Source organism: Sminthopsis crassicaudata, chromosome 3, assembly GCF_048593235.1.
Source record: "Sminthopsis crassicaudata isolate SCR6 chromosome 3, ASM4859323v1, whole genome shotgun sequence".
Lineage (NCBI taxonomy): Eukaryota > Metazoa > Chordata > Mammalia > Dasyuromorphia > Dasyuridae > Sminthopsis > Sminthopsis crassicaudata.
In genome coordinates, this window is record NC_133619.1 from 653,760,501 (window position 1) to 653,787,905 (window position 27,405).

Genomic DNA, 27,405 nt, shown 5'->3' on the forward strand with positions numbered 1-27,405 from the left:
TAAGGTCTGTAAAGCATTTTGAATGTATTAGCTCACTAGATTCCTACAATAATCCAATGAGGTAAGTGCTGTTTTCTATACCTGCTTTGCAGACAAGGAAACTGAAAGAGATTATATGGCTTATTGAGGATCACCTGGCTACTAAGTGTCTGAAGCTTTCTTTAAATCAGTTCTTCCTGATGTTCAGCACCCTATGCACTGTGCCACCTAGTTGCCTAACATGGTTTCATCAACAGCCATTCCAATTTTATTCCTTTTTTAAAAACTTGTTTTTAATTTATTATTTATTTTTATTTTTTCTTTAATTTTGAGTTTTAAATGAAAATTATTTAATATCTGCTATCTATTATAAATGTTGTAAATTATTAGGTCAGTGATGAACAACAATATTAATGATTATTAATTATTTTATTAATAACAATAATAAACAACCCTTTAAATGGCTATGGGGAAGTGATTTTTTTTCTTTTTAAAAATCCACATCCTCCCACTCTTACAGATATGACTGAGTTATTTCCATACTCATTTTTGAGGTTAAATTTAAAAAAAAGACCTCTGGGAAACAAAGCTCATTTGCCTTTAGATCCCCCTCTGAAGTTGAGGAAGACAGATTTTTATGATGAATTAAAAATGAAAGGGAGATTGCATTTATAATTGATTTGATATAACCAGATCACTGCATTATGGAGGAGACTGGTTGAGACTGGCAGACTGTCAGGCTACTGAGGGAAAATGGGGACAGACTGTGAGTCAGACTGCTGGAAGAGACTGTGGAGCAGACTGGTTCAGACTGAGAGACTGAAGGAGACAATAAAGCCTTTGGACTTTATTCCTGACTATTCTCATGTGATTATTCCTCTGAGACCAAGGCTGGTCCCAAGACCCTCCAGAAAACTCTCCCTGACATTACAGGGTATAGCCTGACTTGAACATATCATAGTATTTTTTTAAATTTTGGTTTGGTTTTTCACCCTTTGTTTTCTTTCATTAAAACTTTTCCCAAGATTTTTGCTTTGCCCAGGAAGCTGGCAACCAGAAGAAATATCTACAATTTTTTTTTAACTCAGGCAAAGGTAGCCAACATCTGCCATACAATCCCTGGGCAGTGCATATGCATGTATTTGTGTGTATAATACACATATATGTATGCATTGTGGGGGGGGTAGTTCTGGTCCCACATCTACCTTTTAGACAAATTACCGTTTAGACATTTCCATTTTGGAAATAGCTCATGTTAAACAAGTTCAAAACACTCGTTTCCTCTCTGAAAATCAATCTTCTTCTGAATTTCCTTATTTCAAATTATTTTCTTCCAATTTTCCAATCTTCCAGGTCTACTATTTTGCAATTTTCTATAACTCTTCTCTCTCAATGACATTTCCTATATCAGTTGATGATTCTTTTACCATTGCTATTTATTTAGGCTTTCAAAGACTGAGTCTAATTTTGAAGTTCTTAACTCCCTTCTTTTTTTTATGTGATAATAGCATCATTTGAGTCATCATCACATCCAAAAGGAAGTTAAAGGTGAACAAATTAGTAATTGTCAATACTCATCTCCAGGGCACCCATACCCACACCTTGTTAAGAACCATTTCCATTTCTAAGCTAATTTTCTTATTACCTATGAATGGGCTCACCTCTTCATTGTCTTTGTGTCATATTTTCAAGTTACATACTCTGAAAAGTTTTGTTTGTATGATTCAATTTATTTTCATTTTATTTTGTCCTAGAAAACAAATAATCAAATTTGCAAGGATCCTTTCCCCATTTTGATTTCTGTTCTTTTGAGGGAGGTATGGTTCCCAATATTATTTATGAAAATAACCCTGACTTCTACTAATACGGAAACTTTCACAAACCATCCTTCATTGTGGATTTCAAAAGAGCATAAGTGTAAGGAAATTCACACTCATGCTCTTTTGACATCCATAATGAAGGATGAATTGTGTTTGCAATGATTCCCTAGGATCCAAATGGAAAACATTTTCTAAAGTAACACATCTGTAATAGTTGTTTTTTGTTTTATTTTGTTTTGTTTTGTTTCTGAGGCAATTGGGGTTAAGTGACTTGCCCAGGGTCACACAGCTAGGAAGTGTTAAGTGTCTGAGGTCAGATTTGATCTCAGGTCCTCCTGACTTCAGGGCTGGTACTCTATTACATCTTTATTAATTCATCTAAATTTGGCCTCTTTGTTTTTCTAGAATGATTTGCTTTTCAGCTTGATTATGAACAATAGAATCAAGCTGAGGGAGGGAATGCTAGAGATTCTAGGAGGCAGAAATAAGTAACTTCTAGGCATGAGAGACACAATTTGTACAAGGAAGGCAAAGAGATGATATACAGCATATTGATTCTATGGGAATGCAAATTAGTATAGTTAGAACAAGTAGTATAGAAGAGATATAAAGCTTATGGACTAGAGTCTGGTTATGAAAAATTTTAAACACCAAGGAGAGGAGATTGTATTTTTCCCCAGAAATGACAGGAAACTAGTTTCTTGAACCAAGGCAGTGAGATGATCAGACTTATGTTATATCATAGTTATATATTATATATGATAATTATATCAGTTTAGTAAAGGTAGGTTGGAAGAGACTGGGAGACTTTAGAAAATGTAAGTGGGAGAGATTGGAGGCAAGGACATCATTTAGTAGATTATTATAAGAATACAAATGAAAGGAACTGTGGCTTGAACTAGATTGGGGTCTATATGAGTGGAAAGGAGAAGTATAAGAAAAACACTGAAAAAATAAAATGAACTATACTTTATAACCAATTGGATCCATATTGAATATTCCAACTCCATAATAGCAGGAAGAATGAGGAAGAGGAAAGAGCACAGTATATTTCATGCTTTCAAGCATCGTTGACTGCCATGGCAGCCTCAACAGAAACAGTCAAGTTAAGAAGAGATTTGATTTTCAGAGAAAACATAATTAGTTCTGTTTTGAAAATACTGAATTTGAGGGGGCAGCTAGGGGGCGCAGTAGAGAGAGCACCAGCCTTGAATTCAGGAGGACCTGAGTTCAAATGTGATCTCAGACACTGAACACTTCCTAGCTGTGTGACCCTGGGCAAGTCACTTAACCCCAACCTCAGGGGGAAAAAAAAAAAAAAAGAAAATACTGAATTTGAGATAGAGGCCCACTAGACACATAGTGATGTTGAAGACTTTGCTGACTAGAAGAAAGATGTTATCCTCATAAAAAATAGGGCACTTAAGGAAAAGGGTATGTTTTTGAGGCAAAAATAAATTCTATTTGTAAATGCTAATTTTGAGCCACCTATGGAACATCCAAGCATAATATCCAGTGCAAAGTTGGTGATGTAGTACTCTGAGGAAAGATGATAATCCATTTCTATCAAGGATCCCATCATGCTCCCTGCATTCCAAGCTGGAAACATTTAAGTCATATTTTTCATTCAGATCTCTATTTTGTCACTTAATTTTAGCACTTATTTAAAATGCCTCCCTTTATTCAACTTTCTTTTTACCTTTCACACCCATTTTTAAAAAGCTTTTTTATTTTCAAAACATATGCATAGTTTTCAACAGTCATCCTTGCAAAACCATCTGTTCCAAATTTTTTTCTCCCTTCCTTTCCCTAGCCCCTCCCCTAGATGGCAAGTAATCCAATATATGTTAAATACGTGCAATTCTTCTATACATTTTTCCACAATTATCATGCTGCACAAGAAAAATCAAATCAAAAAAGAAAACAAAATGAGAAAGAAAGTAAAATACAAGCAAACGGTTACAACCAAACAAAAAGTGAAACTACTATGTTGTGATCCACATTCAATCAATCCCCACAGTCTCTGGATAGAGATCGATCTCTTTCATCAGAAGACCATTGGAACTGGCCTGAATCACCTTGATTTTGAAAAGAGCCACGCCCATCGGAATTGATCATTACAAAATCTTGATGTTGCTGTGTATAATGTTCTCTTGATTCTACTCACTTCACTTAATATCAGTTCATATAAGTCTCTCCAGGTCTTTTTGAAATCATCCAGAAGCTTTTGAGTTTTTCAATCTCCTCCTTAAAATATAACATAGACAATGTTCACATTTTCCTAGTAGTCCTCCACCTCTTTTCTGTGAAGGAAGAGGAATATTTCATTTTCTGTTCTCTAGAACCTTCACATTCCCATCCCACCCCCATTATTCAGAATTGGAATCCCATAGGTAATCCATTCATTCACTCAAGTTAATAAAACATTACTGTAGTTGTGGAGCTTATTTTGCTCTGTATTAGTTTTTTACAAATTTTCCCATTTTTCTCTGACTCCCTCGATTCATAACTTCTTTTTGTATAATAATATTCCATTGATCTAATGTAATATAGTTCTTCAGCCCTTCACCAACCAATGGTTCCAACTCTGTTAATCAATCTTTTGCTTAAGCTTTCACAAATTAAAAGCACACTCAAACTTTTGGGGCACTGTATTTTGAAATACTTTCACTTCCTCTAATTATATGCCTAATTCTAGGACAGTGTTGTCATTTTCACATGTGAAGCTTAAAATTACTTAAAATTTTTGACTTCTGAAAAAATTGTTCAGTATGTACCATATACAAGTGCCACTTTCTGAGGGGGAAAGAAGATTAATTAAGATATATTCCCTAACCTCAAAGAGCTTACATTATATATATTATATACAAGAAAACAACAATACAAAATAGATTAAATACAATACATGTAACCTGAGCAATGGAACAAGATTGCTTCCAAGATAGTGGCTATCAGGACCATGGACAAGAGCTAGGTGCTGATGCACCTAAAAACATGTAAAAGACAGGGTTTCAACAGGTAGACATGGGAATAGAGAGGAATCAATTCTAGGTGTAGTTGCTAGGACTGGGATGAGTGAGATCAGTCATCTGGAAATAAATAGTACTTGAATACACTTTCATTTAAGCCCTTTGGATAGACTATAGTGGAGAGGGGATTTTGTGAATCTACTCTGAGTGCCAGAAGTCTCGTATTTGTAGAGAAATATATTTTATATTACATCCTATTCATCCTTGAGTCACAGACTTTATCCCTAACTTTATTTCTGGCTTTGGGATTTATTTCACTGTTTGCTCATTCAGTTTTTAACTATTGCCATTGTTTGACATTTCTCATCAACGTGCAGAATACTTCCTCATTTCTGTCATTTTTTACATTTTAAAAGGTTTATTTATGTCTTTCGCTTTTGCATTTCTGAATACTTAATAAATGTTTGTTGAACATGAACCCATAACTTTTGACAGAGAACACCAGCCCAGCTCCAGTTGCACTCTTTACACTAGAGTGGGAATGCTGGAAGAGGAGTTTAGTTCTAGAGAGGACCTCAGTGTCTGAAGCTTTCCCTGCGGGGCTCAGTTCCAGGTTCTCATGGATTGGCCAGCATTAAGTCACAGTCCAAGCTGTATTTGGTCATTGTTTTGGGCTATAATGGTTCAGAGTGAGTATAATTGTTTCTGTTTTGTCCAGAAACCCTGAAGGCCTTCCCCTTCCAGATTGATTTTTTTTTTTTTTTGGGTCAGGTAAAAGAGGATACTCTTTGCTTCATTTCTTCCTTAGCCTTAATCATTTAATGGGTGTTGCCTCAGTTAAATTGAGACTGTTAAAGATTTTAGCTTAAAAAGGCCAGGTTCTCCCACTGCATCCAGGAGCATCTCTAATCTGCCTGATCTCTATCTGGAGCCACATGGCTCTGGAGGAAAGAATGAGCCTGGTAACTTTGCCCTGCCCTGCCTCACTTCAATGCAATTCACTCACATGTTATGAGACCTTCAATATATCATGGTCCTCTTCAAGAAAGAAGGGCAAACAATATCACGTCCCCATTAGCATGGTTCTTTCCTTTTCCTGTGTATTCTGTTCAAATTACCCTCTGTATGACTCATAAGCCCTATTTTATTGGGGGATTATCTCATTAAGAATTTATATTGTTTTATACCTTTTTACTTATATTTCCATCGTCTGACCATTAAAAAAAGATAAATAAAAACTCCATTACTTAATCAAGAGAATAATCTGTAGCCTTGTTGCTTCTGTGATATCTATCCATCAAGAAGTGAGGTGACTAGGCTACATAGTGGATAGAGCATTGGACCTAAAGGCAAAAGGACACAGCTTCCTGAGCTAAAATCTGCCCTCAGATAACACCCTATCTGGGTGATCTTGAGCAAGTCACTTAATCGTATTTGTCCAGGTTTCTCATCTGTAAAATGAACTGGAGAAGAAAAAAAAGCAAATCATTCCAGCACCTTTGCCTAGAAAACCCCAAATGGGGTCATGAAGAGTCATACATGAATGACAAAATCTATTAATGGTTCTATTTCTGAGAATTCTAAAAACAAAGTCTTTTTTGTAGTGGAATCTAAGAAATCAAACTTTCATATGGTCAGATTTATTACAGTATATCAAATTTCATCTTAATATGTAGGGAGATTGAATAGTTAGTTTTTGGCTGCTTGGAGTATTTTTTCCTTGTTATGTGAGCTCTGGTGTTTTTGGGAGTTTTTATTTTGGGATAACTTTCAGATGGAGATGTATGTATACTTTCAATTTCTTTTTTGTCCTCTGGTTTTAATATATCAGGGCAATTTTCTTTGATAATTTCTTGAAAGATATTGTTCAGATTTATTTATTTTTTTTCTTTTTGGTCATGGCTTTCAAGTAGTCCAGTAATTCTTATAGTATTTCTCCTGATCTATTTTCTAGGGCAGGTATGTTCCAATGAGAAATTTCATGTTCTTTTCTTTTCTTTTACTTTTTTGATTTTGTCTTATCATATCTCGATGTCTCATAGAGTCTTAGATTCTAATTGCTCAATTCTTTTTTCTTTTTTTTTCTTTTTTTTTTTTTTTTTTTGGCTGAGGCAATTGGGGTTGTGACTTGCCCAGGTCTCACAGCTAGGAAGTGTTAAGTGTTTGAGGTCACATTTGAACTCAGATCCTCCTGACTTCAGGACTGGAGCTCTATCCACTGTCCCACCTAACTGCCCCTCAAGTCTAGTTTTTAAGGAATTTTTTTTTTCAGTAATAAGGCAGTAGTAAGTTTTTGTACTTCCCTTTCCACTTTGTCAATTCTATTTTAAGGGAGTTATGTTCCTCATTAAATATTTTATATCTTTTTCCATACTATTGACTCTTACTATTCTCTTATATCACTCTCATTTCTTTTTCAAGTTTTTCTTCTACTTCTCTAATGTGCCTTTAAAAATCCTTTTTAAAGCTCTTCCATCATTTCTTTTGGACCATATTACCTTTTTTTTTTTTTTTTTTTTTTTTTTTTTTTGAGACTTTCCATGTAGCCATTTTGCTACTATTATCTTCTTCTAAGTTTATGTCTCCATCCTCCATACCATACCATACCATACTCCATACCATACCATACCATAGTTATTTTCTAGAGTGAAGTTCTTTTATTTTTTGCTTATTTTTTTTCTGCTTTTTTGGGGCGTGATTTGGTGATTTTAATGTTAAAGTTGGATTGTGGTCCTGCCCTGTCCCAAGCATTTGTGCTGGGGTCAGGGTCTTACTGCCCCTAACTCAGCAGTTTGCTTTCACTGGAGGCTTCCCTTCTGACTTGTACTATGGGAGGGCTCTCCCTGTTGGCTTCCCCTTCATGAGGGAATTAGCTGCTGGCCTAACCAGGGTTGGGGCCTTGCTACTGGGTTGCTATGAATAACAGAGGCTTTCCACTGGCTGGGTCTGGAAGAGGGATCTTATTGAAAGTCTGACCCAGGGATCAGGCCCTGCTGCTGGGTTGCTATGGAAACAGCGCATCTCTGCTAGCAGGTTTTAGAAGAGGCATCTTTTTGTTGGCCTGCCCCAGGATTAGGGGCCTGCAGCTGGGTTGCTATGGAAACCGAGTCTCCCGACTGGAGGGCCTGGGGGAAGGGCTTCCCTGTTGGCAAGCCTCAGGGCTGGCTTCACTACAGATCAGCAATGAGGTCAAAGCCCTGAGCTAGGGCTGCACTCTGCAGTGCTACACAAGCCTCTGGTTTGCAGATCTACAGGAAGGAGGGGCCTTGATGGTGCATTGCCCCAGGTTGGAGCCTTGCTCCAGGCCCCCTTCTGTGAATCTGGCTGCAGCTTTTGGACCTCACTCCTCTCCCACCCCAGGGAGACAGACCTTTCGTGCCAGGCTGGTAAGCTATTTCCCTCCCTGACATATTGGCACTGGAAACCCACCCTAAACTTTAATGGGGGGAACAAAGACAAAGCTCATACTCCCCGAAGAGTTTTGAACAAACTGGGTGCTATTTAGAGAGTAAACAAAAGTCAAAAAAGCTCTCATTTTGGGCATAGGGGGCTAGGAGTGATCACATTATGGGGTGAAGCCCTTCAGAGCCTTACCTGGCCTTTCATCAGTGGGGTCTTGACAAAAATAGGAACAGGGATGGATCACAAATTCATAATATATTGAATAATATAATTGAATATCCCTTCAAACACACTTTGGATGGGAGCACAGGTTAAGCACTGAATGGGACCTTGGAGCTAGAATCCAATTTTCTCATTTTAGAGATTATTGGAAACAAAAATTCTGCACTTTAAAAGGGCTCAGTTAATGAACAGGCTCAGGATGAGGAAAGCCTCTAATACATTCCTGCAGGAAGTAAGTTGGAGCTCAGGTGAACACACACATCCTACAGAGGTAAGAGTAAGCCTTGCAGCTCTTCTCCCAGTAGGCAGAGGGCCTCCTTCCTCATCCCACTGGCTAGAGATAATGCAATTAACACACTTTCCTGTAACACCCACCTTTTAATGTGTTCCTCCTCCCCAGACATCCATTGCATGTTCAGAAAAAGCTGCTCAACTCCACCCGGGGGGGGGGGGGAGTTAATATTAATTAATAATTAATTGATAATTAGCTAATTTAAAAGCTCATGGCTTTTTTAACCACACAATCAGGTTTACCAAGGCTTAGTTGGTTTCAGGAATTCCCCTCCTCCAGATTGTTTCCTGTTTCGACCATCTCGTTTTCCTCTATGAAAACAAGTTAAGAAACTGAGTCACAGAGAAGTTGCTCCTTGCCTAGAGTGACAGAGATAGAGAGCAGACACCGAAGGATTCCAGCCCAGATAGTTCTAATTGTAACACCAGGACCCTCTCAATCACCAGTAGTCCTTCCTCCTCCACACACTCTGCATATTCATCAATTTGAATTAAAAGTGATTAAACTGTCCATATGTTTTTGCTACTTTCTCTATAAGACTTATGACCCAAGAATAATAACAGTAATGAAAATAATAATAGCTAGCTTTTGCATAATAACTATGTATTCAGAGCTTGTTACAAATAATGACTGATTTGATGAACCCTTGGGTGTATGGAGGTTAGTGCTATTATGTCTACTTCAGTGGTCCTCAAACTTTTCAACTAGGGGGCCAGGTCACTGTCCCTCAGACTGTGGGAGGGCCGGACTATAGTAAAAACAACAACTCACAGTCTGTCTCCGCCCCTCAGCCCATTTGCCATAACCCTGCAGGCCGGATAAACTTCCTCAGCTGCCACATCTGGCCTGCAGGCCATAGTTTGAGAATCCCTGCGTGGAGAACATTCTGGCAGGAATAGGTTAAGTGACTTGCATGGAGTCACATAGAAACTGAATTTGAATTCAGGTCTTCAGGTCTAGTGCCTTCAAGCCCAGCATTCTATCCCCTCTATCCCATAACTTCCAAAGAAGTCATGACAGAAATACATGTTCAAAAGAAATTTAAAAAAAAAATGTTTTTCCCAGAACTCATTGTGTGTCAGCAAAGAACAGAAAATAAAGTGAAGTACCAGTCAAGGAATTCCTGAAGAACCTCAGTAATATGTGATTGCTTTGGAATATTATTGGACAGTTAAGGACAAACATTAGGATTTCAAAGAAGAATTCACTATACATCATACATAGAGTTTGCGAGTTGGATGTTGAAGGAGATCGAGTCTATAGCAAGAGGCTGCATTAATGACATCCCTAAGTCCAATGGCTCCAATGTGAGCTCTGGGTAAAGTCTTTCCCCCAATCACTGCTTTTAAGAGCTTTCTTTCCAGTACGAATATTATCATGTTTAATGACATGCCTCTTCCGGAGAAAGGCTTATTCCCACTGGACCCCTTCATAAGGCTTCTCTCCACTCTGAATCTTCTGCTGGAAATGGATAATCTCTAATATCTGCCTGAAAGTCTTTCCACCATAAATACACTGTGATCCCTCTGTCCAGCAAGACTAATTCTCTTTGAAAGCTTTTACCCAGGGATTACATTCGGCATGTTTCTCCCCAGTGTGAACTCTCTGGAGGCCAATAAGGAATGATCTGTAGCAGAAGGCTTTCCCCACATTAGTGTCATCACGAAGGCTTCTCTCCGGGACAAATCGTGTCACGTATAATGAGATCTGAAATCCAGACCGCAGCCTTCCCAAACTGATGAGCGCAAACAGTTTCATTCCAGTTTGAAATGCAGTTGGTGGATTCCAAATGAGTCATGAGAAGAAGAAGATCACATTCAAATGTTCTTCCCAGTATGAACCTGGGAGTTCTAATGCCTCCCACCTTCATTACCTATAGAAAGCTTTTCTGCAGTGGAACTTTGTCCAGCAAGGTCTGAGCTTCTGCTGAAGGCCCCGGGGGCTGCCTGAGTGCCTCCCACCTTCATTCCCCAGAGAAGGCACTTCTGCAGTGGAACTTTGTCCAGCAAGGTCTGAACCCAGGCTGAAGGCCATGGTGGGGGGCTGCCTGAGTGCCTCCCACCTTCATTCCCCAGGGCTGTGCAGGGCCCTCTGAATAGCGGCTGAAGGCCCCGGGGGCTGCCTGAGTGCCTCCCACCCTCGTTCCCCAGAGCAGGCACCTCTGCACTCTGCTGTCCAGGGCCCTCTGACCTGCAGCTCAAGGCCATTTCCCACCGATTTCCCTGACCTGGTGCAGGTCGGGAGGTTTGTCAGGGACAAAGTTCTCCTGCCAAGCAGAGCACTTCCTGCGTCCCCCACTGGACCAAAGCCACCCCTCGGTCCTTTTCTGACGCGGATAAGTTGACCCCGTGTCCATCCTCAGCCCGTTCACTCGGATCTTGCTCTCAGTCCCAGCTTTCCCCCATCTTTGCTGTCAGGCGGCAGGCTGGCCTGGGGGGCGTGGTCACCGTGACGCTGAAACCCGGGGGTGTGGTCTTGCTGTGGCCGGCCAGCGCTGGGGGCGGAGCCTCCCCGTGGCCTGCACGGGGGGCGGGGCCTCGCCGCCGCCTACTCCAGGCTGGCGGGGCTGGGGCGGTCCGCCGGGGTATGGCCGGGGACTCGGACTGCAGGACCCCCCGCGGTGCCGCCGCGCCCCCCCACTCCCGCCCCCCCCTCGGTGCGGCTGGTTCAGCTCCCCGCTCTCCCCGCCCCGCGGCGCACACCCCTCCCGCTGAGCTGGTAAGTGGCTTCCCCGCTCCTCGAGCCAATCTCAGGCGTTTGGGGGGGCTCTTTGGGGGGAGTTTGGGAGGCCCCCCCGGCGTCTGGGCACCGGAAGTCGAGCCCGCGAGGCTGTCCCAGCCCTCCGCTCGGCGGTCCGGGCGGGATCTCGGGTCCGCTGCCTTTTCGGTCCCGGGCCGAGCCGCCCAGGGTGGTGCCGGCCGGCGCTCCGGGCGGAGCCGGTTTGGCCGAAGGCTCCCTGGGGGATTCCGGACTGGGCGGGACCTTCTGCCCGCTTGGGGAGCCGGACTCGGACGCACGCGCAGCCTCGTCGGGTCGCGCTCGGAGGGGATGCGGGTCACAGCTTGACTGGGTCCGAGGGCCAGCGAGCGGGGGGAGCGGCCGCCCGAGCCTTCCCATCCTCCTTTCGGCAGATCCCGGACTTCGGGCGGCTGTAGGAAAGCTGCCCTTTTGCCCGCCACGCGTCCCGCCTCTCAGCAGGGCCGGCCGGGCTTCTGGGCCCAAACCCGGGCCGGGCGGACGCGAAGCAACCCGCAGGAGCCGAGGCAGGCGGGCGCCCCCGGGACCCCGCGGCCCCCGGGACCCGGCCTTGCGGAGGGGAGCGCGGCCCCCAGGGTGCTGCTCCGGGCTGGCCCTCCGGAGCCGCGCCGCGAGGAGGCGGGCGCGCTCCCCCGTCCAAAAAAGCCCCGAACGCTAGTTTCGTCCCGGAAGGAGCGCGGGAAAACTTTTGCGTGCTCAGCACGGCGGGGCCGCCTGCTCCAGATGCTCTGCCCGCCGAGGCTGCGGTGGCGGCCGTCACCCCGGGCCATTCCCCCCGGAGAGTTCCCCTGCGGCGGAAGCGGCTTTGCGAGCCCCCAAACCCCGAATTGTTTTCTGAGGCTCCAAACCGCTTGTAAACAGGCTTTGTTCTCTAATCCACAATTAGCCTGGAGAGGTGCCTTGCCCTCCCAGCAGCCTCTCCCACCCCAACGCCCATGGGCCGGAGCCCTGGGAGCCAAGCTTGGGTGCGGCCCGGGGCCCGGGGCCTGAACTTTCGGCTCCTCCTGCAGTGTCCGAGGGCACCCTCCTGTTTCTAAGGCTCCGGAGAGGCCAGATTGGGGGGTCAAGGAAGCAGCCAGAAAACAAGAACCTGAAGACCTTCCTGCCAGCCTAGGGAAATGAGGCTGAGGTACCCCGAGGGCTTGTAGGCTTGGGACAGCTCCAGAGATTCCACAGTGGGAAAAGATTGGAAGCAGAGAAAGCCTGGCTCCCCACGTTCCTCGGAGCGGGGCTGATTCTGTCACAACATGAGATGAATCACTTGGGGTGAAAAGATCAAGAAATAATCACCGGGACAATAACTGAACAATGAGTACAATCGAGGCATCTATAATTGATACCAATCCCAACAGTGTAGGTAGCCCAGTGATTAGAGCGCATGGCTGGAATCAGAGAGACACATCACTGGGACTTCAAATGTGAAGTCAGAGACTTGCTAGCTGTGTGACTGTGGGCCAGTCACTCCACTTTGTTTGCCTTGTTTCCTCATCAGTAAAATGAGCTGGAGAAGGAAGAGTCTGGGACCTTCGCCAAGAAAACGCCAAAACGGGCCCAAAGAGTCAGGAAGGAATGAAACTGAACAACAAAAAAGCCAATAACTTTGAAAGACATCACAACTTTGTTATTGTAAGATCAGTCAGAATAGCAGAGCACTTACAAGGTGCATGCCATCTGTCTTTTAAGTGAAAGATAATGTACATGAAAAATGATTCTACGTGATGTAGAATAAAAAACACATTTGGGAGGTGGACAGTGTGAGAATTTATTTTGCTTGATCAGATGATTTTATTACAAATATTTGTTGCTGTTGTTTTTCCCCAAAATTTTTGGGTAGGAAAGCATAGTAATGTATGGGGACTAGGGAGAAGATTTTCATCACAGTGTCCTCAAAGAGATGGGTTTTTAAAGAATACATAGAAGAGAACAGGACTGAAGGCCAGAAGGGAATGAGAGGGCTTTGAAAGTGGCACACTGCATTTTTTAATTACTCGAAAAGAGTATCTTAGAGCTTGTTTCATGTACAGCCTCTTTTCCCATTCTTTGATTATGTAGAAAATACTCATTTTATGTCATGCTTGAGAATTTCAAAATTAAAAAATTTACATATGGATTATTTTCTTTCTGTCATTCTCCTTAATTTGAAGACAGGACAGGAAATGAAAAAGTAATTTGAATATGACTTTCTCCAACTACTAGTGTTTCAGAACAATTTTTCATGAGTCATTTTTAGTTGTATAGTTTTGAATGCTTATATCATTTTAGCATTAACTATTGGCAGTGTGGCGCCTGGTTCACATTGAATACCTTGTATACAAATGACTTTTATTGGTCATTTTTCATCTCACATTTAGTATATTTTCCATTCTACAACTTCCAGTTTTATTTAATTGTTTTTTAGTTATATACGATTCTCCATGACCCTATTTTTGTGTTTTCCTTGACAAAGATGGTGAAGTGATTTCCTTTTTCCTTCTGCTGATCATTTTACAGAGGATGAAACTGAGGTAAACAAGGTAAAATAAGTTGTCTAGAATCACACAGCTAGGAAGTGTGTGAGGCTGGTTTTGAGTCCAGGTTTTCCCGATTCCAGGCCCAGCTCTCTATCCACTGTCCCACCCAGTGGCCGTGAATATATGTAATTCTTTGGCAGTCTTACCCTGTTTTCTTTTTTTTTTTTTTTTTTTTATTATATATATATATATATATATATATTTTATAATATTATCCCTTGTATTCATTTCTCCAAATTACCCCCCCTCCCTCTATTCCCTCCCCCCGATGACAGGCAATACCATACATTTTACATGTGTTACAATATAGTCTAGGTACAATACATGTGTGTGAATATCATTTTCTTGTTGCACAATAAACGTTAGAATCCGAAGGTACATGCAACCTGGGCAGACAGATATTAGTGCTAACAATTTACATTCCCCTCCCAGTGTTTCTTCTCTGGGTGTAGCTACCTCTGTCCATCATTGATCAACTGGAAGTGAGTTGGATCTTCTTTATGTTGAAGATTTCCACTTCCATCAGAATACATCCTCATACAGTATTGTTGTTGAAGTGTACAGTGATCTTCTGGTTCTGCTCATTTCACTCAGCATCAGTTGATTTAAGTCTCTCCAGGCCTCTCTATATTCCTCCTGCTGGTCATTTCTTACCGAGCAATAATATTCCATAACCTTCATATACCACAATTTACCCAACCATTCTCCAACTGATGGACATCCATTCATCTTCCAGTTTCTAGCTACAACAAAAAGAGCTGCCACAAACATTTTGGCACATATATGTCTCTTTCCGCTCTTTAGTATTTCTTTGGGATATAATCCCAGTAGTAGCGCTGCTGGGTCAAAGGGTATGCACAGTTTGATAACTTTTTGGGCATAATTCCAGATTGCTCTCCAGAATGGCCGGATTCTTTCACAACTCCACCAGCAATGTATTAGTGTCCCAATTTCCCCACATCCCCTCCAACATTTGTCATTATTTGTTCCTGTCATCTTAGCCAATCTGACAGGTGTGTAGTGGTATCTCAGAGTGGTCTTAATTTGCATTTCTCTGATCAGTAGTGATTTGGAACACTCTTTCATGTGAGTTTACCCTGTTTTCTTATCTATTCTTGGTATCCTCAGACCCAGTTGGTTGCCTGGTCCATACTGGATGCTCTATTGTCCCGTTTCTGGCCCCCACGTTAAATCAAGGCTGAGTCTGCTGAGACTAATTTGTCTCAAAGGTATGACTTTACTGTACACTCTTCCAGGTGCACTTTTATAGTTTTCACAATCAGTGGGCAGATAAATTGCTATAAAAAGCACTTCTCTACTAAAAGCAGGCTTATGTGTGTTACAACTCCCTTCCCTCATGCAAAAATCTTCCTACCTTCAAGAAATCTCAATTGCTCTGTGATCCTACTTCATTACTTTGGAATTATACAATCTTCTCTCAATGATTTCTTTCCCAGGGCTGTTAAATTTGAATTCCCTGGGGCCAGCTAGGTGGCGCAGTGGATAGAGCACCAGTCTTGAATTCAGGAGGACCTGAGTTCAAATCTGGTCTCAGACACTTAACACTTCCTAGCTGTGTGACCCTGGGCAAGTCACTTAACCCCAGCCTCAGGGAAAAAAACAACAACAACAAAAAAACATATGTATCAAAAAAAATTTGAAGGCCCTGCCCAAAAAGAAGGTTCCCCAGGCATCTGGGAATGAACTTTATAGAAAAGGAGACTTTTACAAGCTCTTTTATACTGTTTCCACACAGTAAGCTATTCTTATTATTCATTTCAAAGAAAAATAAATCCAATGAAATACTTAACAGTTTTCAGCATAGTACCCACAGTCTCTAACAGCTTAATCCATAATTTTCAGCTTTCAGATCAAAAGGAGAGCTAATCTTCTAATAGGCACTATTTGCTGCCTTGGAACAGGGTCACTCCGCCAGAGCATTAGCTCCGGCCCCAAGCCTCCTTGGGAGGACAGGGGAGCTGTGATGCATAAGCCGGGTGCAGGGTGGGGGATCTGACACAGAGATTAGAAATGCCTTCCTGCTCCTTGAATCTCCCTGGGAGCATGGGAGTTTGGAGAGGGACAGAAGAGAGAGTGGGAGGCAGTCCCTGAGGGCACCTTCTCCCAGAGGGCAGTGCTAGGGTATGCCAAGAGCTGGGGGACTCCTTCAAGACATCACCTTCTGAATCCTCCTAGGCTAGCCCCCTGCCCAGGCAGTAACGGGACAGACGTGGGTCCCTGGATTCTTGTCCCTGCTGGACTCGGCCTGAAGAAGACCTGGAGCTGGCCCCAGCAGGGGGCCTGAGGGTATGGCCCCTGGATGCCGCAGACCTCCCTGGCAGGTGAGTACAGAGTGATCACTGGCTGGTCCAAGGCCCCTCTCCCCCCCACCATGGACATCTCCATAGATACAGAGCATTGTTTATGAAACTGCCTATTTTATCTAATTATTGTTTCTTTAAATAAATATGTCTATGGTGAGAGAACATCAGTACAACACTGTCCTGCCCTATTCTGTTTTAAATTGTTTTATGAATTCTTTCATCTCCAGCAATATCTTTGCTCTCTATTTTGGGAGCACGCACAAGCACACACACACACACACACACACACACACACACCCCTTCCCCTTTCTCTAGATTTCTTTTTTAAAAGGTCTCCCTTATAACAACTGAAGATCAAGGAAAAGCACTTCCCACAGTCCTCTGGTCTGGACAGTGCCCAGCCTTGACATCTGCCTCAGCTGTTGAAATCAGAGCAACAATGTTAGAGACAGGAAAGAAGGCACTAGAAGATTACACGAAGAGGTTTAGCGACCAAGAGAAGGGAAACATTTAGCCAATAAATGTTTTTTAAATGCCTGCTGTGTACAAGGCTGAGCTCAGGGCTGTGTATACAAAAGGAGTCAAACAAGGATGCTCTACTCTTAGAGTTTACAGTTCTAAGAGCTTACAGGTTATAGTGAGATCACAGCAAGCCATAGGCAGGATAAATAACAGTCTATAATGGCTAGCCAAAGGAAATGCACAGTTTAGAGATAGAGCATCTTTCCAGATTGCCAAGGAAGCCAATATTAACTTGGCTCGTAGAGAAGGGAAATGAGGTACAAGAAGGCTCTAAAAACAGGTGGTTTCTAAGTCACAGAAAGTTTTGCATGATAGATTTTGCATTTAATCCTGGAGGTGATAGGGAGCCATTGATGGTAGTTGATCAGGAGAATCACATGTTTGAATCTGTGATTTGGAAAATCATTCTGTCAGCCCAATCGAAGGTGCAGTGCAATGGGGAGCCAACTACTAATAACAGCAAGCTATTGCCATAGTCCAAAGATGAGGCGATGAGGGTCTCTACCCATATGTTTGCATCCTTAGAGAAGGGGTTTTATTTGAGAGAATTTGCAGAAGTGAAATGAAGAGGTTTAGCAATTCATTGGAAAAGAGTAATAAGAAATAGGAGTCGAGGATGATACCTAGATTGGGAGTACCTGGGACTGCCGGGGACATGGGAAAGTTTTAGGAGGAAAAAATGAAGAGAGGTGGAATTTAAGATATCTCTCACACCTTCAGATTGAGGTATCTGAAAGCTTGTTGCAATGAGGGATGGCTCAAGTTGAATCAATTCAATTTTGAGAATAAAATAAAGGCATGATAGTCAGTGGAGAGTATTTGGATTGTCAATAATCAAGAAATTTTATTTTTAGATTTACCCCAGCACACATAACTCAGCCCAAATTCTCCTTTCAAACTGCCCAAGTAATGATGATAGTCACAGGAGTACTGCTACCATTTTCACATAAAAGAACTCAACAGTTTGACCTTATTGAGTTCCTTTATTTTTAATGATTCTCTCACATATCCACTGGGTTTTATATGTCAAATTTTCCATTAGTTCTGCTGTTTTGTTACAAATTCTCGAAATATGTCCATTTTTTTCATTCAGGATTATACAAATTTGTCAACTTTATTCCAAATGCAAATATAAGTTGCTTTTCTCATTACCTCCCCCTTTTTAATGGCTATAGTTTTTTAATGACTATGGTTTTAAGTGTTGGCTCCAAGATTCATAAGTCATATACCTTCAGCAGATCCCTTCTCTATCCCACCATTTCCTCTAGAACGTTGAGCAGGTTGGACTTGATAAATTCTGAAGTCTCTTTCAGCGGTAAAGGTTTGAATTTTGATGGTTAGGAGTCCCTGACATTCAAGGATGTGGCCGTGGACTTCACCCGAGAGGAGTGGAGCCTCTTGGACCATTCTCAGAAAGAGCTCTACAAGGAAGTCATGCTGGAAAACTCCCAGAACCTGCTCTTCCTGGGTAAGCACACCTCCCTGAGGAACTCTGAATTTGCTATCCCAGGAGTGTCTTCCTCACTTCCCTAATATTCAGGGTTTCTGAGCATTTATCAGTTATTAGAATTGTCAGTGTGATAGTGTTCCCACAGGGTCATTGTGCCACTTGGTTTTCCCTACCAAAGGTCGTTCATTTTGTGGTAGGAAGAAGGGACTTTGCTTTGTTTCTTTTCTATTTTAGGAAGCTACGGGTTACCAAACAAACAAGGGTTATAGACTATTGGACTAATCTCAGAGATTATCTATCCTAGTCCCCGTCTGGACAAGAATTTTCTCTGCAGAATCTCTGAAAATTGTTCATGGGCTTTTCTTTAAAGATGGGCAGTCAATCCCCTTTCTAACAAGGTCATCACTTACTCTTTGGGATGGGTCAGTCTTTAAAACAACAATTTAGCTGCACAGTGAGCTTGGAGTCAGGAAAATTATTCTTACTGAATTCAAATCTGATCTTGGACATGATCTGTCTGTGTGACACCTTGACAAGGCACTTAAGTCTACATAGCCTCAGTTTCCTCTTCTGTAAAATGAGCTGGAATAGCAAATGGCAAACCATTCCAGCATCTTTGACAAAGAAACCCTCAGTGGGATCAGGAAGAGTCTGAAGTGACTGAAAAATGACTGAACACCGAAATCTTTAAAAAGCTTTCTTATTACAAGCATAAATTTATGCCTCAAGTCTTGCCTTGTTTGATAAGTTTACCTTTTTTCTTAATTCTCCTCCCCAAATAACAGCACAGAGAGGAAGAGGGGAAGAGGAAGGACTAAGCATTGATATAGCCCTCCTGTGCCCAGGTACTATGCTCAGTGCCTTAGAAATACAATCTCATCAGATCCTCAAAATACCCTCTGAGTTTGGAGTTATCACCCCACTTTACAACTGAGAAAACTTAGACAGGTTAAGTGCTTTGCCCAGGAGCACAGAGATGCTAAGTGTCTGAGGCTGGATTTACACTCAGGTGTTTCTGAATCCAGGACCAGGGTTTTTAATCACTAAACTTCCTAGCTGGCTCTAATTTCTAGCTAATGGAAGCTATAGAATGTGTCCATGTTTCTATGAAGGAGGTAAATAAAAGACAGATTTTTCTAGCTCCAAACTGGCTGTGATCTCCTCATCCTCAAGCTTCTACCCATAAATACTCTGTAAACCATCCTTGAGGATCCCTAGGAACCATCCTGTGCTTCTTGCTTCCATTTCCCCTTTCCCTAAGGAGGAACAAAGTCTAAGTTTCTATCCTCATCCCTTCCGTATTCTCCCTGACCAGGAATCCCGGTTTTCAGAGAAGATTTGCTCTCCCATTCTGAGGACAAAGATTCATCGTGGAACCTGAATCCAAAAGGCGCAAGAAATTTGTGTCCTGGTGAGTGAGATGGAAGCAACTATATGAGAGATGGTCTCTCAGAAACATCTGTGTGGTGATGAAGGGAATGCTGGGCTTGGGGCAGAAACATCTGCCTTGGAATTCTTTTTCCATATGCTTTTTATTAGCAAGATGATACAAGAAAAGTCACAGAATCTTTGACCCTGAGAGGAATAATTAGCAAAATCATTTGAATAAAGGATGTGTGGAGGTGGGGGGTGTGTGTCTGTATATTATGCTTCTTTGTTTCCTTCAGATGCAGAGACCAAATTTGAAGTGAATGAGACTACTTTAAAGCTGAGCATTTTTGTGAAAAAATCGCACCAGCAAAGATTGAAGACTGATGGTCCCTGTGACTTCAGTTTGAGCGAAATCTGTGGCTCAGATATCAAGAGAGAGAGAAATCTAAATAATCATTGGGAATTTGATAAAGACATAAAAGGTTTCTGGCAACATTCAGGCTTAATTCAATATAAGAAAATGACCTCAGAAAATGATTGCTTTCAGTATAGTAAAGATAGGGAATACTTTACTAAAACAGATGAGTATATGCAGTGTTTTGAGAAGCCTCATGAAATGCAAATGTATCAAGGTAATCAATGGGAAATGGCCTTCAGCTTCAGTTCAGACATCATTAGACATCAAAAAAGTTATTCTGGAGAAATGCTTTATATAGGAAATGAAAATAGGAAAACCTTCAGCCAGAACTCAAAGCTTATTGACCATCAGAAAATTCACACTGCAGAGAAACCTTATGAATGTAATTTCTGTGGACAGACTTTCACAAATAGGTCCTGTCTTTGTATACATCAGAGAATCCACAGTGGAGAGAAACCATATAAATGTGATCAATGTGGAAAGGCTTTCACACAAAACAACAATCTTTTGACACATCAGAAAATCCACAGTGGAGAGAAACCTTACGAATGCAATCAATGTGGAAAGACTTTCACACAAAACAACAATCTTTTGACACATCAAAAAATTCACAGTGGAGAGAAACCTTATGAATGTATTCAATGTGGAAAGACTTTTAGAACAAAATCCACTCTGGCTATTCATCAAAGGATCCACACTGGAGAAAAACCTTATCTATGTAACCAATGTGGAAAGACTTTTAGACAGAAATCCACTCTTTATCTCCATCAGAGAACCCATATGGGTGAGAAAACTTATGATTGTAATCAATGTGGAAAGACGTTCACAACAAGGTCTACTCTTTATTATCATCAAATAATACACACTGGAGAGAAAACTTATGCTTGTAATCAATGTGGAAAGACGTTCACAAAAAAGTCCACTCTTGCTATACATCAGAAAATTCACACTGGAGAGAAACCTTTTGAATGTAATCAGTGTGGAAAGGCTTTAGCTTATAGGGCCCATCTTATTAACCATCTGAGGATCCATACTAGAGAGAAACCTTATAAATGTAATCAGTGTGGAAAGGCTTTCAGACAGAACTCTGGTCTTGCTGTACATCAGAGAATTCACACTGGAGAGAAACCTTACGTATGTAATCAGTGTGGAAAGGCTTTCACTCAAAATTCCAATCTTTTGATACATCAGAGAATCCACACTGGTGAGAAACCTTATGAATGTAATCTGTGTGGTAAAGTTTTCACCCAGAATGCCAATCTTTTAACACATAAGAAAATCCACAATGGAGAAAAACCTTATAAGTGTAACCAATGTGGAAAGACTTTCAGTGTGAAATATAGTCTTCATGAACATCACAGAATTCATACTGGAGAGAAACCTTATAAATGTAATCAGTGTGGAAAGACTTTCACAAAAAGATCCACTCTTGCTAGCCATTTAAGAATTCACACTAGATAAAACTTTATGAATGCAGTCAATGTGGAAAGACTTTCAGACAGAAGTCCACTCCTTATTTACACCAGAGAATCCACACTGAATGGAAAAAAATATGATTGTGATCAATGTGAAACATTTTTCACAAAAAAGTTTACTCTTCCTAAACATGAGAAAATCCACACTAGGAAAAAAACTTTTTGAATGTAATCAATGAATAGACTTTCCAAAAAGAACTTCAGTCTTGTTGTATGTCAGAGATGTCACATTGGAGAGAAATCTTAGGAGTGTAATCAGTCAGATAAAGCCTTCAAGGAACAAACATCCCTTATTTTCCCAACAGAGAATTTCTAGTAGATAGGAATTATATCACTGTAATAATGAATGAGGAAGGGTATTCAAATGGAGTACTGAGCTTGTTCAATAGATCATTCATTTTGCAGAGATGGGTTATATGGACTCAATAGGGGAAGCCATCTCTTACTTTCCATCAAAGAATTCCTATTAGAAAGCCTTATAAATTTGCTCATTGGGGATATATATTTCTCTGGTAGATGGAGATTACTAGACAGCAAGGTAGAAAAAAAAAAGGCCAGTAAGAGAAAGGCCTTTTTTCAATGTCAAAGTCTTTATGTAAAATTTGTAAGTTGGAGAAATCATGCTGGAGATAAAACTTATGGATCTAAATAATGAGCAATGACCTCTTGTTGCAATATAGTCTTTGGTAGACATCCCAAATTTCATACTGTTCAAAAAGTGCTATAAATACAATAAATGTTTCTTGGTAATTTTGTTTGGCATTCCTCTTTAATGCTATTCCACAACATTTATATACCATAATTTCATTAGCTTTTTACTAATTGATCGGCACTTCCTTTTTTCTCTCTGGTCTTTTGGTGACACAAAATGTCAATAATTTCTACTTCACTGTTTCTTCAAAGATCTTTCATCATCAAAGTGACACAGTGGATAGTTTGCTGTACCTGGAACCACAAGTCTAGAGTTCCAATTCAGTTTTTAATACCACCTATTTGCGTGACTCTGGGCAAGTTCCTTAAGCTAATCCTGCCTAATTTTCCACATCTATAGAATGAGGATAATGATAACTATCTCTTAGAGTTAACAGGAGGAACAAATGAGAAAATACTTGTATTAAATTACAATGGAAAATCATGGACTCTAAAAGTCATAGTAGAATTAATAAGCTAAAATATGTGCACAATTTCATCACTTTTCTTTTCTTTTCTTTTTTTTTTTTGAGGCTGGGGTTAAGTGACTTGCCCAGGGTCACACAGCTAGGAAGTGTTAAGTGTCTAAGATCAGATTTGAACTCGGGTCCTCCTGACTTCAGGGCTGCTGCTCTATCCACTGCACCAACTAGTTACCCCAGTTTAGTCATTTTTCATTCAAATTTATATTCAGAATAGGCTAGAGGAAAGCACTAAATGTGACAGGAAACTAGTTTTAGGATTGGGAAAACATTCAAATTCTGCCTCAAATGCGCACTAGCTCTGTATTTCTAAGAAAGGAATGACATCTTGAAGTTTGAGAAATTGAATAGATTATGTGGATTACATATATATATATATATATATATATATATATATATATATATATTTTTTTTTTTTTTTTTGAGGCTGGGGTTAAGTGACTTGCCCAGGGTCACACAGCTAGGAAGTGTTAAGTGTCTGAGACCAGATTTGAACTCGGGTCTTCCTGAATTCAAGGCTGGTGCTCTATCCACTGAGCCACCTAGCTGCCCCCTTTGCCTTCTTTTTAATGATACAGGATATACAAAGAAGTATTAGAAATTATGATGGAAATAATAATACTAAATTGTCAAAAATAAATATTAGTTGGATGATTTTACTTATCAAAAGAAGAGGTAACAGAATATATTAGAAAACAGAAATTGGCAATCTATTCTGTAAAATGAGGATTAATACAGCATTAAAATGAAGGGTATCATTTTGTGTTACAATTCAAACTGTATGCCTAAAGGGGCTCGACTGCATATTCTCACAATAAACTAGAGAGATGAAGAGGGGGAAAAAAACTCATTCATATAATATAAAATTATAGTTGCTGCTTTTTAGGGTTGAAAAGATTTGGGAACAATGGTGGCGCCCATAAATTGGGGAAATGACTGAACAAATCATGTTGCCTGAACTAACACAGAAATGAGAAAAACTAGTAGAATAGTTTATATTGTCACAACACTAATCAATGAAATGAACAACCATGGCTCCTGACCAATGGTTTCCAAATGTTTTATTCTTAGAATCCTTTAAAACAACAATAACAATTAAAAAGGTTATTAAGCATTCTTAATGGGGTGTGGCTTCTAGGGAAAATGTGGCAGTAACCCTAAAGCCACTTGGTCTTGGGAGTCCTGTAGTTCCATGGGCAATGATGGCTGTCTGATAACAATCTGTTGGTCAGTAAAGATTTAAGTTTCTGAGACAATAATAAGCAGACCACTCCTCAATTCCACCTCCAAGCCGTAAAAATAGCATGTCACTGAAATAAATAGCTCCCAATCTCTCTTTTTCCTGTAAATTTATCTTCTTGCTCCTGTTCTTTGTTAAATTCTTTTGGAACTAAGCCTACTTTAAATGGCATTACAATTATAATAAAATTTGCTCCTGCGCTTTGAAGATGGGTTTGAGTCTGCAAATTCTTTTTGAGACACCTAGTGACACCGGTCTGAAATCCCAAATCTTTGGGGTCTCCTTTGAACTGCAATGTTTGGTGGCCTATATGGGGAGAATCTGGTCCCCCGTATCTTCACCCTCTCCTTGTTAAGGTAAGGCCCCCATTCTTTTCTCATTTCATCCTATAGTTGGGACACTTCAAGCACTAGGAAAGGCTTGTCTGGGACTTGTTGAGCTCCACACTCAGCAAATTTTCCTTGACTGGGAATACCTGAACTTGGAAATTCTTGTGATTCTTAGGGTAGTTCCCTCCTAACTAGAGAATGCATTCTTTCCATTCCCCCTAGAATGCTGGAGAAATCAAAGGGTACATAATAGCTTCTGGCAAAGAACTGAGGAACTTTTGCCACCTTTTTCACCCTCCCTGTAACACTGGAGGAGGTGAAGCCCTATAGCAATAGAAATTTTATGAGTTTGACAAAATGGGACAGTCCTCTTCAATGTCATTTTATCTGTGTCTGTGTCAGAGCAAAATGTCTGTGTCATAATTGTTCTGTGAGCTAGATTGTTTTACCTGGAAGGACTTAAAATGCAGCCAGCAAGAAAAAACTTGTAGGCTGTAATTAGAACATGGAGAAAGATTTCTTCCCCCTACCAAGATCCCAAAATCATAGAAAACACTTTAATTGAGAGTTGTTTTTAATTTTTTGTTTTCAAAATATATGCATAGTTTTTAGCATTTACCCTTGCAAAATCTTTTTTCCAAATTGTTCTCCCTCCCTTTCACTTCACACTACCCTAGACAGCAAGTAATTTAACATATATTAAACATGTGCAATTTTTCTATACTTGTTTCCACATTCATCATACTGCTCAAGAATAGATCAAAAAGGGGAAAAAATGAGGAAGAAAACAAAAAGCAAGCAAACAACAACAAAAAGAATAAAAATGCTATGTTATGATCCACACAGTCCTCACAGTCCTCTCTCGGGGTGCAGATGGCTCTCTCCATCTCTCCATCTCCACAAGACCAATTGAACTAGCCTGAAAGGAGCCACATTCATCAGAATTGATCATCTTCTAATCTTGTTGTGCCGTGTACAATGATCTCCTGGTTCTGCTCGTTTCACTTAGCATCAATTCATGTCTCTCCAGGCCTCTCGGAAATCATTCTGTTGGTCATTTCTTACAGAACAATAATATTCCATAACATTCATATTCCACAATTTATTCAACCATTCTCCAACTGATGGGCATCCAGAGTGGTCATTCTTAATAGGAGAATTTTAGTTCCCAACACCTTCATTTTCCTGCTTTTGAAGAGCATAGGATCAGTCTTTTCTTAAAACCAATGCCTTTTTGAAATATTTATCTATGTCTTTGTTCCTTTCTTTGGTCTGCATATAGGAAGTTTTAATAGCCTATATGATATCTTATTGACTTTCTCAGCTTACCAATATCCAGTTTCTACTGTAGAATTAAGCTACAGCATCTTATGAAATTATCACTTTTCCCCTCAGAAATGCACCCACCTCTTACTATGTCCCAGAAAATGCTGGCTAGTGTTGAACTGCAATCCATTGAAATACCTAAATCTTTCATTCAGATGGCTGAAATTTGTTGCTCCCCAAAGGAAAAGAGAGAGAAACTTTTGTATCAAATCTGTATACTTAAGAAAAACAAAGTTTTCCATATGCCATTTCTAAACAAAGTGTTTACAAGTTTTCATTCTTGTTCCATCATCTCTCAGTCAGAAAAATTGCTACATGTTTCATCACAAGTCCTTTCAGAGTAATCTCTTGCTTTTCTATATGTCCAGAACAAGTTTTTTAGTTATTCATTCCAGAATTTCCTCCAGAAATCCGAGTAAATTTCAGTCACTCTTATATACTGCCCTAATGTATTTGTAGAATTCATCTTTGAACTTGTAGAAGAGTTTAGATACATCTCTATTGAATTCCATCTTCTTAGAGTGACATCAGTTTTACCATCTTTCATGATAGTTTTCAACATTCACCTTTGCAAAATCTCGGGTTTCAGTTTTTTCTTTCTCTCACACATTGCCTCCCTCTTCAAGATAGCAAGAAATGCAATTCAGGTTAAGCATGTGCAATTCTTCTAAAATATTTTCATATTCATCATGCTATGCAAGAAATAGCAGATAAAAAGGGGAAAAACATGAGAAAGAAAAAAACAGAAGCAAATAAACAACAACAGCAAAAAATCAAAAAACAACAACATGAAAACACTATGGCTTGATACACTCATTCTCTGCAGTTTTCTCTCTGGATCATGATTTCACTTTCCAATACAAATCTATTAGAATTGTCTTGAATCCCCTCATTGTTGAAAAGAGCCAAGTCCATTCCAGTTGATGATCACATAATCTTGTTACTGTATACAGTGTTCTCTTGGTTCTGCTCACTTCACTTACCATCAGTTCATGTAAGTATGTCTGGGCTTTTCTGAACTCAGTCTCCAGAACAAATGTTCTGATGTATAATGATCACCCTCTTCTAGAGGAAAGCATGTCTCTTGAACTCAGTGAGAAGCTTTATTTCCATTGGGAATGCTCTGATGGAAAGTGATAGCTCCAATGTATTTGAATTGTCTTTTTCTTGTTTCTTGCAAAATTTTCTCTGTGACCTGGGTGTTTCAAAATTTATCAATAATATTTCTATAGGTTTCCCCAAAGGATCTTGTTGAAGTGGTGATCAGTGAATTTTTCCTATTTCTACTTTCCTCTTACATTTGATCACTCCAAAGCAAAATTTTCTTGAATTATTTCTTCCATTATTATATTGAGATTCTTTTTTTTGGTCAGAACTTTCAGGGAGTCCAATTATTCTTATATTTTCTCTTCTTGATCTGTTATTTTCCCTAAAAATGTTTTATATTCTGTTCTATATTTTCATTCTTTATGATCTGTTTTGTTATGTCTTGGTCTCTCATAGCTTCACTGGCTTCCCCTTGCACAATTCTAATTTTCAAAAAGTTATTTTCATCTTTGAGACTGTATCTTCTTAGAAAAGAAGTTCGATAACTTTCCCCCATAATCTTCTTGTTTTTCTTGGATTTTTTTTTAAAGTTTTTCCTCAATGTCTCTCATTTGATTTTTAGATTCCTTTTTTCATTTCTATAATTTCTTTTTTCATTTCTTTCTGCTCAGGAAACCATTTCATGTTACTATTTGGGGATAGAAATATCCCCAATTATGGTCTTCCCTGTTCCCATAGTAAGTTTCTATGGTTCTTTCATCTTTGCTGGTTCTTTTTCTT

At 40.3% G+C, this 27,405-nt stretch overlaps 2 protein-coding genes across 8 annotated transcripts in view; one reads left to right on the forward strand and one right to left on the reverse strand.

Moving 5' to 3' along the window:
* Positions 1-27,405, reverse strand: part of LOC141564692 (zinc finger protein 114-like) — a 92,707-nt gene that overhangs the window by 12,685 nt on the left and 52,617 nt on the right. The gene's annotated exons all lie outside the window — the stretch shown is intronic.
* LOC141564691 (KRAB domain-containing protein 5-like) overlaps positions 11,138-27,405 on the forward strand; it is a 63,273-nt gene continuing 47,005 nt past the window's right edge. The window contains exons 1-6 of one of the 7 annotated variants that reach the window (XM_074307471.1): positions 11,145-11,402; positions 15,080-15,180; positions 16,148-16,293; positions 18,139-18,265; positions 19,563-19,658; positions 20,436-22,258. In XM_074307471.1, the coding sequence (XP_074163572.1) occupies positions 16,261-16,293; positions 18,139-18,265; positions 19,563-19,658; positions 20,436-20,449 (270 nt within the window). In that variant the 5' untranslated portion in view covers positions 11,145-11,402; positions 15,080-15,180; positions 16,148-16,260 and the 3' untranslated portion in view covers positions 20,450-22,258. Of the gene's footprint in view, positions 11,403-11,428; positions 13,068-15,079; positions 15,181-16,147; positions 16,294-18,138; positions 18,266-19,562; positions 19,659-19,914; positions 22,259-27,405 lie in introns of those variants that run through there. The other 6 variants (XM_074307467.1, XM_074307468.1, XM_074307470.1 and 3 more) reach the window with 6 other exon arrangements.